The sequence below is a fragment of the Solanum lycopersicum genome, chromosome 11, assembly GCF_036512215.1.
Source record: "Solanum lycopersicum chromosome 11, SLM_r2.1".
NCBI lineage: Eukaryota > Viridiplantae > Streptophyta > Magnoliopsida > Solanales > Solanaceae > Solanum > Solanum lycopersicum.
The window spans coordinates 16039912-16052965 of record NC_090810.1 but is presented as its reverse complement, the minus strand read 5'-3'; the positions used below and the strand labels follow the sequence as shown (position 1 = coordinate 16052965).

At 35.2% G+C, this 13054-nt stretch overlaps 1 protein-coding gene across 2 annotated transcripts in view; it reads left to right on the top strand.

The window, feature by feature from the left end:
- The window catches only part of LOC101266386 (uncharacterized), a 66384-nt gene extending 56070 nt beyond the window's left edge, over nucleotides 1-10314 (top strand). For both annotated transcript variants that reach the window (XM_069291316.1, XM_069291315.1), the window contains exon 3: nucleotides 9904-10314. In XM_069291316.1, coding sequence (XP_069147417.1) covers nucleotides 9904-10020 — 117 coding nt within the window. In that variant the 3' untranslated portion in view covers nucleotides 10021-10314. The remainder of the gene's footprint in view (nucleotides 1-9903) is intronic.
- The last annotated feature ends 2740 nt before the right edge of the window (nucleotides 10315-13054 follow it).

Below are 13054 nucleotides of genomic sequence, written 5' to 3'. Positions count from 1 at the left end.
CACCAGTATGTCATCAATGAAGACATGACAAACAAATTTAAATAAGGTTTGATTATTGTGTTCCTATGATCAATGAATGTTGCTAGTGCATTTGTCAAACCAAAGGACATAACTAAAAACTCATAATGTCCATACCTTGTTCTAAAAGTTGCTTTTGAGATGTCGCATTTCCTAAATTTCAACTGATGATAGCCTGATCTGAGATCAATTTGAGAGAAGCAAGAAGCACCCTAAAGCTCTAGATATATATATATATATATATATACATATACTTATATATATATATATATATATATATATATACATATATCTATATATATATACATACATACATACATATACTAAGTCTTCCTTGCAAATGACGATAATCTCTTCAATGGTCGGAACCAAAAATTGTTGTGAAAAAGGGAGAAATGAGGTTAGCACATCACTTGTACTAAAATTGGAATCATATGCACATACAACATAGAAATCATGCATAAAGGGACATTTATTCAAAAGCATGCAAAGTCGCTTTGAAAAGATGTTATGCACATTCAAGAACCAATACAAGTCAATAAGAACATATCCCTTATATCAAGACCATGTGTAACACAAGACAAAAAATATCAAGTCTAGTCAAGTCAAAATGCATATCAACATAATTGTGAACATAATAAAGACAACTCTATCATCAGATTACAATATCAAAAATCATGCATAAGAGTTTATGACATCATAACCTAAGCAAGACCATTACTCATAAACCCCCAATTAAGTCTACTAGTCCAATGACTATGTAAGGCCACATAACCTTACTAAATCAAGCAAACCAAAGAAAGACATATGCAACGCCTAAATTTACCTACTATAACATCATGAATAGCCATCATCATATCTAGCAATGTTGACCAACAACATATTTATAAGTGAAACCAATATCACATAATATAATTAAAATGTAAGATCAATATTTTCTTTCCATTCACATTTATAAGCATATAATCATATAAGAATATCTGTCTAAAATTTCCTCAAATCTAACTAGTACAATGTATTGAAAGAGTCACATACCCCTAGACAGACTAAATCAAACCCCTTAAGTCATCCTTGTTATAGTTTACTTTATTACTTCATTTTACCTTTGGAATATCTTTCCTTAAATGAGATAGACCACATGAGCTAATGTGGAATCCGCTGTGATGGAACCCAATACCGAAAGAAGGTGGACTGTTTGCCAAATTAGTACCAAAACATGAACATGGCGTCTCTGTGGATCCACTAGCTAGTATTCATATGGTTGAAATATAGTTCAAGAACTAGGATATGTGTTTGGGACCCCCTTTATGATACATGCATTACAGTCTCCAATCTCATTAGTACAATAGTGATCCTACCATCCCTTTGTGGGAAGGGACACTCCTTACTTCTATTTCACTCGGTGCTAAGCTAGAGTCCTTTTTGAAATGTCTTTAATTAATTATCATAACTTAGTTTAGGTATAGGAGACTACTCCTAATAAAGACAGACTTTAGCTCATAATGAATTATATGAGAACGTCCTTCAATGCAATTCACATATGTGAGGTTAGTACATTTACATCACCATATCATAGTAAGGCACATAGGCAATTCATCATAAACCTTATATAATTACATCCTAGACAACAACTCACACACAATAAATCAAGACATTTCAGTTTAACATCATACCAACCCTAATCAATCTTATCATAAGGTGTATTTTGACAGATCTTCATCACTAAACACAAGTAATCATAATTGAAGTAAAGGTTTGAGATCACAAGACTTACCCCAATCTCCTTCATAAGTCATCACCCAAGGTTTACTATCAACCATCGATATCAACCCAAAAATGGGTGTGATATCATCACAGAATATTAATCAATACAATAATGAAGTTAATTGAATCACTATATATCAATTCATCAGTAGTTCATAACCCAAGGTTAGAGACTTGGGTTAATTTCATGATCTATTTCACATAATCGGTTAATTCATCTAGCACTATTATAATCGTAACATAATACATGATAATCCAAGTATAATAATAAAAATAAACCATAAACAATATAGTTTAGAAGATCAAGTACGTAATAGAAGAAAATCCACATGAAACTCATCTTTTTTAAATCAATTTTTGAAAACCCTCTAGGGGAAAGGAATCTCAAAGGTGAAAGGATCCCATACTTTGTTAATTGTTGAAGAATGATGGATAAAAACTCCCTCCTTTATTACCTAATGACATCGACATAGCCCTTCAATGGAGTTCTTCTTTTTGGGAGACACAACGAAGAGAGAAGGAAGATAAAATGTGCTTTGGCATTATGGGGGTTGGGTTAGTTTAATTAGGCTTAGGTATTGATATACGTTCTTAAATAACTTAATTAGAACTCCTTTTACCCTTAATTAATCAACTAACCAACTAAATAATCAAAACAAATAACATAAACTCACTACAAATCGCAGGCTTGACCTACAAAACCCCGACCTATGGACCGTACGCCAGTTGACAAGCCTTGGGATCAACCATCCTGCACACCGTTGTTTGGTAAGAGACTTGCCAAAATGGAAATTTTGCCAAAATGGATAAGTCTTCATCGGCAGAGGCATCGATGCTCCTATCAATAAACTTACACCTCATCGCCTGCACCTTGTCGACGGCTACTTTCTCAAGACAACTTTTAGACAAAATGAAAGGGTTCTCCTCAAGGACCCTTAGGTTTGTCCTTGGGGAGTCATACCCGACGTTTCAACCCTGAACAAACTCTAATATGTGTTAGACATCTTATTACAAAATTTCATCAATTTACGACTCTTAAAACCTTGTCAAATAGGCTAAGGCACGCTAGCACCTTTTGCATTATTCTCCGGACGTCATGGATGTTCCTTTACATCTTGACTCTAAAACTTCCTAAATTACTTTTATTCATTATTTTTGACCTTGAAATAGTGTTACAACCCTTAGACACTCATGTGAGTAATTAGATTAGGTTTTAGACTTTCGAAGTGTTACAATAGATTTCCTAGGACTCTTGAACCTTGTACTCTGATACCAAGTTTGTCTAGCCCCGAGCTTACACTCTTGGCGGGACTAGCACTCATTGACCATTCCTTTCCTCGATTAAACCCTTATCCTGACTTACTTAGCTCAGCGAATGACAACAATCACACTTATAAGGATAAAAGAACTTAACGAAACTGAATTGTAATACTATCTGGAATGTTTTAAAAGCTTAAACATTTAACTTTGCCACAAATCAAAACACAAGTCTTTAACATAATAATTAAAATGTAAATACTACTAAACTACTAACTCTCTATGAAGGCTCTTATATGACTGAGATGAATGTTACGACAAACCCTATAAAATTTTATTGAACTAACTACAAAGCAATAAAATATGTCTGCATGAATGCAAGGAGGCTCACCAATTGACTTTGGGATGCTCAACTTTATCAATGGTGCTGAATGTCGATCTTTTTTACTTGTGTCTGCATTATAATATGATGCAGGCCAACTAGCATTAATATATTGAATGTATGAGTATGCGTGTTGGAATACTAAATGACACTTAAGCTTGAAAATGAGTAAGAAAGAACATTTACCTTTGCTCGATTTAACTCATGATTTACTAACTTTTATTCAATATATGCAGTTTAAATGTAAATGCAATATAAAGAAAAATGGACTAAAACATGTTGTGAACTATTATTATATACAAGTATACAAATAACATCTGAGATGTATGTAAAAATACAAATACCTATTGTATATGAAAATATAATACTTCTGTGGGAGCTTCTCTAACCGAAAAACATCACTTAAGAGCTATAGTGATGATACGATGTTACTCGGCCGACTATACCCGGCCATCCTAACCTTGCCATAGTATAGGTTCTGAACTTCCTAATGGATCACTACTATACTGTGGAAATGGTTAATTTAAAAAGTACGACCCTCTTCACCCATGGTGGCTACATGGTTTACATGGAGACTTGAGTTAGTATGAACTCGAATCACCACATTGGTGCTCAAAACTATTCCCAAAAATATATACTGGCTCTTGTGTTTTTAAAACATATTAATTGTGTAGTTTGAGGTTACTGCTCAAAACATAGCTATAGTAGCTCTCTTCGAAGTCATAGTAACCTTGCTTGATTCATTTCATAAACCTATTACTTCTTTTTTAAAACTAGCTCGTAGGCTCTTTACTTGTTTAAATATGAAGACATTTTTAACTCTTACTGATTACTTAGTCCCCTTATAACTCTCAAGAATGAAGTGAACTGTTTATTCTTGCTTAACTTGTGACTTAATCTTATAACAGAGTTAAAAAGGTTTATTTAAGACTCTTGGAAACTTTAAGAGTTCTCTTAACTTGATTTTTCACTTTTAGACTTAACTTTTTACCTTTTTGACTTTCATCTTAACTTCCCTTGAATCGAATTATAGATTCAAGGATCATGATTCATGTTTATGATTGATTTCATGATGTTTAGATGTACTTTAGAGTGTTCAAATCAACTCGGAATGATAGGTTCATCACTTAGGAACCAGTACAAATAGATGGAAGAGAAATGGGAACTCTAGGTGACCTTGACTATCTGAGAAGCATGGAACTCCAGAACTTAACGGACAGATTCAGTAATGAGGGGTTATTGTAGGTGCGGCGCCCTAGGGCTTGTAAGACTAGTTTTTTTACTTTTCTTCTCTGAGTTTCAAATAACATCCCAAACTTCCATATATCTTCCCCCAAACACTTAGGATCACTAATATCCTTAATAACCATTAGTTTAGACCCGCAAAACAACGCTGAAACATTAATCAAAACCACTAAAGGTACTCTACATCTCTACAAATAAGATTTCATTAATTGTTCATCAAGAACCTCAAGATTCAACATTCAATCAATACAGAACTTTGTGAATTAAACATATTGGTGTGTGGATGAACGAACCCACACAGAAAGATCTCATATACCTAGATAGGGATCACCCCCGACGAATTCCACTAGCTAAACCTTACCGTTCATTAGAATTCTTGATCTTCCTCTTCTCTTTTCTCTTCTTTCCAATCCCTAAGTGTTCTCAACTTTTAAAGAACATAATTGGGACTTATTGTTACCCTTAATAAGCCCTTAAAACAAATTAGGCAATACTAGGGTAAAAATACTACTTTACCCTTACTATAATTTGGATTGGACTTCTCTCAGTCCAACAACCCAACTTTCGAAAGATATATGTCCCTCGTACGACATCGAAAATGTGCAGGCTTAGTGTCTCTTGAAAAACCTTGGACCTTACAACCACATAAAGAACTCACCTAAACCCCTCCTGATCTAGGAGTTATGGTCATTTGAAAATGACCATAGCTCACTCTTTAAAATTTAGGAAATTTCTAGATTTCTCTATTTATTTCCAAAAAAGATTATTCTTGGTTTCTTAGCTTATTTCTTAGTTATTTCAAGTTACTAGATGTTACAAATAAACGAAGTTAAACACATAATATATAATAAAATTGTTGTCAAATGAGAGCAAAATGCAAGAATACTTAAACAAGACAGTGGGGGAGACAAAGTGTGATGGAATGTATTAAGTTTAGAGCCATATATTAATCTCTTCAATTGTATATTTTTTATGGGTGAAGAAGACCCTTTTAGAATAGGTAGAAATAATCCGTTTACTACATTAACCAAAATGTGTTTGTACTATTCAGTTTTTACATTAAATTAATACATGCACTATGTTAGGTTGATGAAAAGAAACATCCATATTAAATGGATTTGTAACACGCCCCTTAGATGTTTATAGTTAATGTGTCTCGTTAAAACCTAACTAGGAAAAAGCCTAGTGAAGCAAAAAGAGTACACACATATTTCAATACACCTTGAGTGGTGCCTCATTACAAAATAATTACTAGGAAAACATAATGGAACAAAACTTTGGTTAAGAAAAAAAGAGAACAGGACATATTTTTACTCCCCATGACAAAAAAATAATTTATATCTTGCAGATGACTTACTCCAATCTTATATCTTAGCATCTCAAATGGTTACATTGGCAATGTGTTAGAGAATAAATCTTCAAGATTATCACTCGAATGAGTCTGTCGAACATTTATCTCATGATTTTGTTCCAGATCATGTGTGAAAAAGAACTTAGGTAAAATATGCTTTGTTCGATATCCTTTTACATATACTCCCTTTAAATAAGTTATGCAATCAACATTATCTTCATACAATATGTTGGAATCTTTGTTTGCACAGAAAGACCGCATAAATGCAAAATGTGTCGAGTCGTTGATCTCAACCATACACACTCTCGACTGGCTTCATGAATGACTACTATCTTTGCATGATTTAAATAAATAAGAAATATTGTTTGTTTCATCAAATGCTATGATATAGTTACACCTTCATATGTGAATAAATTTCCCATTTTAGATCGGCTTTTATGTAAGTTAGAAAAAAAATCATGCATCTACATAATAGGTCAATTCTGACTTGAATGCATTATAATAAAACAATCTCATATCAATTGTTCCTTAAAGATATCTGAATATATGCTTGACATCTTTCTAATGCCTTATTCTTTGACATGAGTTGAATCTCGCCAATAAATTTATTGTTATGCAAATATATGATCAGACATTGTTGGCTAGGTACACTAGTGCCCCAATAGAATTGAGATATGGTGTTTCACCACCAAGATTATCTTCATCCTTTTCTTGAAGTTGTAATGAATATTTATTTATATCAAGAGATCTTACAAGGATCGGGATACTCAATGTGCGTGATATATCCATGTAAAATCTCTGCAAAATCTTTTCAGTATATGTTTTTTGATGGATAAATATTTCATTTGTCAAATGTTCAATCTGAAGGTCAAGATAAAATCTAGCCTTACCAAGATATTCTATTTCAAATTCTTTCTTCAAACACTGAATAACTTTTGAAAACTCTTTAGGAGTTCCAATGGTTTTCAAGTCATCAACATAAATTAATATTATTACAAATTAGAATTTTGACCTTCGTATAAAATACAAGTACAAATAGGTCCATTCTTATACCCTTCCTTTAGAAAATATTCGCTAAGATGATTATACCACATTTTCCCTGATTGTTTTAATCCATATAAGGAATTTAAAGCTTTATTGAACAACTTTCTTTGGAATTTTTATATGCTTCAGATACTTTCAGTGCTTCAGGAATTTTTATAAAAATATTATGGTCTAGTAAGCATATAAATAGAATGTGACAATGTCCATTAGATACATTTCAAGTTTCATGAACTCTCATATTTATTAGATGTCTCAAAGTTATTACATCTACCATAGGACAATATGTCTCCTCAAAATCAATGCCAAGCATTTACGCAAATCCTTGTGCCGCATGTTGTGCTTTATATCTTATGAAATTACAATTTTCATAGTGTATCGCACAAAACTCACTTGTACCCAACTACTTAACACCTTCAAGTGTTCCGATTATTGGACCAAAAAATTCATGTTTTTCAAGAGAAGCTAATTCTGTTTGAATTGCTTCCTTCAATTTTGACTAATCATTTCTCTGCCTATATTCATTGACAGATCTTGGTTCTAACTCCTCATCTCAACTATCACATTGCAGGAAAAAATATTGTCCATCACAATATTATTTTGATTTCAACTTTTTCTAGTCAAGACATACTTTATAGGTACTTCCTCATTCTCGTTAATTTTTAGGTACATGGACCTCCTCTGTGGTGTCATTATCTATTCTGTCTCAGCGCTCTTCATAAGCAATTTTCTCAATATTATGATCATCTTGATTATTTGTTCCTTTCTATTTTCGAGGATTTTTATCCGTAAATCAATTGGTCTACCATGTTTTAAGTATGGTCCAGACTCATTTGCCTTAACATTTTGTCATATCAGGACTTGAGCATTTGTAGTTGTGATATATGATTTAGTGACCCGGAAAGGTTAGTAAATGCATCTGAGAGCTGGTTTGCAATATTATGTAAGTGAATTATCTTTTGAACTTCATGCTCACTTTGATTTTTTTGAGCATCTAAATGAGACATTGCAAGTTAATTCCAATCTATCTCAATTCTCAACTTCTTTTGTTCTCCCTAATGTTAGTTATATTGATTCATCAAAATGAAAATTAGCAAACCTTGTTGTAATAAATTTCAAGTTCTAGGTTCCAAATATTTTATAATAGAACAAGATTCATACCCAGCATATATCACCAACATTCTTTGGGGACCCATATTTGTGCATTTGCTGAAGCAATTGAAACATATACTGCACAACCAAAGATTCTACAATGGGAAATATGTGGATCATCACAAAAACCAATTGCTATGGGTTGATGTCATGATAATTGGTTGTCCTTATGCGCATAAGTGTCGCTGACCCCTACTTGTATTCAATAAAGCTGACACAGGATATAAAGTTACTACTAACATACCTCCACGAGGGAACCCTCTTGCATCCTGGAGCTTGCCACATCTCCACGTGCTTCAACCAGATCATGGGATGACTCAGCAGCTACAGCGACAGACTTACTCACCTCTGGCATACTACGACCCTTTGCTCCTCTTACATCTTTTTCAACACTTGTAACGGGAGTTCGAATAACTTCTTCATTCCTCATGTTTTCCTCTATGATATTACCAAATACACTAGTAGTCTAGCAAACACGAACCATGGGATGCATCTCTTCAACAGATGGACCCTCAAATTGCTTGGAAAAGATGCCAGGAGTCTTTTCGACAATGGGACTACCCGATTCATCCCCATTAACCTTGTTAGACTTGACACCCTGCCCAGAGAGTGTTTGGGAAACTTTCGAGTAGCTCTCTGGACCAGCTTCCACCAATTGAGTAAGAGGCAAAGGATCAGCCAACGCAACAACTTTCCCAGCATGTGACACAGCTTCATCATTTGATTCAGAGGCAAATATATATATTATTCGTTATATTTGTTTTTATATTTTACACCATCTAAAAAATCAATTAAATGTTATGATTGAATTTTTCATACGGAGATTGATCAATAATTTTGCGTTACAATTCCAAGGCCACACATTTGGGCCCATTGCTTGTTTTTTCCAGGGGAATTGACTGAAATCCCACCTTTATGTTTTTTTATTATCATTATTCCCTATATGTTTTATAAATCCCCAAAATCTCTCATCTTCGCGTATCAGAGTATGTATCAGTGCATCACATTAGTGTATCATGTATAAAATGTGCATCATATTAGTGCATCATGTATAAAATGTACTGTATCTTACTTAACAGTCAATGTATCTCGCATATCAAATTAATGTTTCAATGCTTAATTTATTGTATCAGTTTGAAAGATTTTTGTAATTATAAATATTTTAGGGACAAATAGTAATTTTGCTTTAAAAGTATGTGATTTTTATCCTTTGCCCTTTTTTCAATTTAGGTTTAGGTTAGATAATATATATGATGTGATTGTTTTCTCCCATTTTCTCCAGCAAACAAAGACCATACTCAAACAAAACTAATTAGCTCTTTCCGACTGCCATCCGACTAGAACAGCACTCAAAAACATTTTTCCGACAACCAACAGTGCTCCATACCACCATCTCTTTCGGAAAGCTCGTTGCTGGAGCAAGACAACGCATCACCATCTAGACCACCCTTTCCTCCAGCAAACAACCACCTAAGCCTCCATCTCCTCCACGTTTCCCACTCCTTTCTCCACCAAAAACAACCACTAAAACTCCATTTTCAACTATTCCTCCACCTCCAAATAAGACCTCAAAACCCCAACCCTTTATAACCTTTTCCTGGTGCAATTAACGATCTATAGAGCTTGAAACTCGTGAAACCAACGGCTAGTCCCTTTCCCACTCTCCACTTTACGATTTTGATTTATTTTGTAGGTACTCTTGTCAGTTCCAAGCGACCTCGGTGAGCTTCAAAAGTTGTGGTTAACAAATCAAAACCCTCCAGCAAAAATGGAGCTAATGAAGCCATTAACAGCAAGCTCAAGGCTTTAGACTGCAACTCCGGTTAACTGAACCAAAGAGCTCCGAGATCATGAGCAAAACCATCCAGCGGTGAACATGTGTTCTCCAACTCCGAATCCATATGAACCAACAATTCCATTTCCGACAAGGCTCGCTATCCAGATAAGGATCACTATTTTTTTCTTTATTTCTGATTACCATTGGTTATTAAGATTAACGTTAAAATTTGTGTTTAATTTTTTATCTACTTTCTATTGTTTAAAAACATTTGTTCTCGTTGTTATTTACTTTAATTCCAGTTGTTGTCATGTTTATTTAGCTCAATATTTTATTATATTATCTAACTTGCACATTGTAGTACTTGGTATTAATATAGAACTTTTGTCTGTCACGACCCAAAACGAGCCGCGAGTGGCACCCACACTTATCCGACTATGTGAGCGAACCAACAAAATCTAAACCCCAATATTTACCAATAATTCAACCATAACGAACAAAATATAATGCGGAGGACTCAAAATCTTATTAATATAACAAATAAGTAAGCTTCTAAAGTTTACCAACTATCATCCCCAAAATCTGGAAATCATCACACCAAGAACATCTATCCTAAAATTTCTAAATCTAAGAGTATGTAAGAAGCTAAAATAAGTAAAAGAGATGGTCCATGTCCGAACTTCAAGACATCAAGACGTGAAGGAGAGAATCCAGTCCGAGCTAGGAATAATAGCTCACCTTGAAATCTGATATGCTGGAGACTGGATAGAGTTGCGGACGAGTCGAAGTCGATGGCACGTTTGCTGCACTCCACAAATAACAAAGAGAAAAAAATACAAGTAAGGATCAGTACAAGGAACACGTACTGAGTAGGTATAATCGGCCAACTCAAAATAGAAAGCAATATATACTAAATAATAATATAAAATCAACTACAATACTCAACAGGTGACAACCACAAGTACAAGAACCATTGGCAACAACACCAAGCACACCTATGAGGAATCAAGCCTACACACCATACTCATTTGGGAAATAGGTTCTTTAAATTTGAGTATATTAACCTAATTCAAGATTCATTCTATTTATTATTATCGTGTCGGAACATGACACTCCGATCCATTATTTCTACCGTGTCGGAACGTGACACTTCGATCCACTAATACTATGTGTCGGAACGTGACACTCCGATCCCCTACTACTACGTGTCAGAACGTGACACTCCGATCCCCTAATACTACGTGTCGGAACGTGAAACTCCGATCCCCTACTACTACATATCGTAACGTGACACCCGATCCATTTATCTCATTATTTTAGTTCATCAAGCCTTCTTTATGGCGAAGGCGTCATCTTAATAGAGAAGATTTAAGGTTTAAGATTCAACAGTCTCATCATCCTAATCCATCACAATTACATAATCACAACATACAACCACACAATTAAGCATATAGAAGACTTTACAATACAACCCAATACATATCAATTGCTATTTAGAGTTTATCTATAACATAGAAATAAACCATAACCTACCTCCACCGAAGAATCGTGATCAAGCAAGCTACTTCCCAACGCCTTTGCTTTCTTCTTTGTTCTCTCTCTCTCGCTCGTTCTCCCCTCTTCCTGTTCTTTTTATTTTTCTTCTTCAGACTCTTATTCTTTTACCCTAATTATCATATAATCAATAATAAAAGATGATAAAAGTAACCCACTATATATTTCCTTATTATCTTCTTTAACCCCAATGTAACTAAATTATAAAACTTACCCCACTAATTTCATAAAGTTTGTCATGAATAGTCCAAAACACCCCTTTAAAACTTTTAGCAGAAATTTGACCCAGTCGGGGTTACGCAGCTCGTGACGGCTCGTCTTACCTGCGACGATCCGTCCTGCAGGTCCGTCACAAAGTTTAGAGAGTCATATTCAGTAAAGAGGTTTGTGATGGTCCGTCGTATCTACGACGGTCAGTGCTGCAGTTCTGTCGTGAAGTTCAGAGAGTCAATCTCAGTACCTAGATTTCTGAGTTGAACTTTTTTGGAACGGAGACCCTCGACGGACCATTGTGCTTATGACGGTTCGTCCTACCTGTCGTCGAGGGTAATGAGGAGAGCAGCAGGAGAATTACACAAGTGTGGGGCAACGGAGTCCGTCACGGTCCGTCGCGTGATCTGTCGACCCAGTCAATTTTTATCAAAAATAATTCTACAGCTCGAAACGACTAAATAGGTTGTTACAATAGATACCAATTTACCCTTTGTTCGTCCTCGAACGATCACAAGAAGAAAACAAGGTCGAGAAAGAGTACCTGAATCTGTAAAAAGATGTGGATATCTTTCTTGCATGTCAGCCTCCTTCTCCCAAGTGGACTCTTCAACTGGCTGATTCTTCCAGTGAACCTTGATGGATTCGATCTCCCTTTATCTCAACTTGCGTACTTCTCTATCTAAAATGGCAACAGGCTCCTCCTCATAAGACAAATTCTCATCAAGAAGAACTGAATCCCAACGAATAAAGTAGTTTCCATCCCTATGGTTTTTTTTAGCATAGGCACATGAAATACCGGGTGCACTCCTGAGAGTCCTGGAGGCAATGCCAATTCATAAGCCACCTCCCCCATGCGCTTAAGTACTTCAAATGGACCAATACACCTCGGACTAAGTTTACCTCGCTAACCAAACCGCATCACCCCTTTCATGGGTGAAACCTTCAGCAAGACTTGTTCACCCTCTATAAAATCGAAGTCCCTAACCTTTCGATCTGCATATTCTTTCTGCTTGTTCTGAGCTGCTTGAAGCTTCCCCTGAATGAATTTTACATTATCTAATGATTCCCTCAAAAGATCGGTCCCCCATGGTCTCACCTCAAATGCATCAAACCAACCAATGGGAGACCTACATCTCCTCCCATACAGTGCCTCAAATGGGGCCATATCAATACTTGAGTGATAGCTATTATTGTATGAGAACTCTGCTAAGGGTAAGAAGTTATCCCAATGACCACCAAATTCTATCACACATGCACGAAGCATATCCTCCAAAACCTGAATCGTTCGCTAAGACTGACC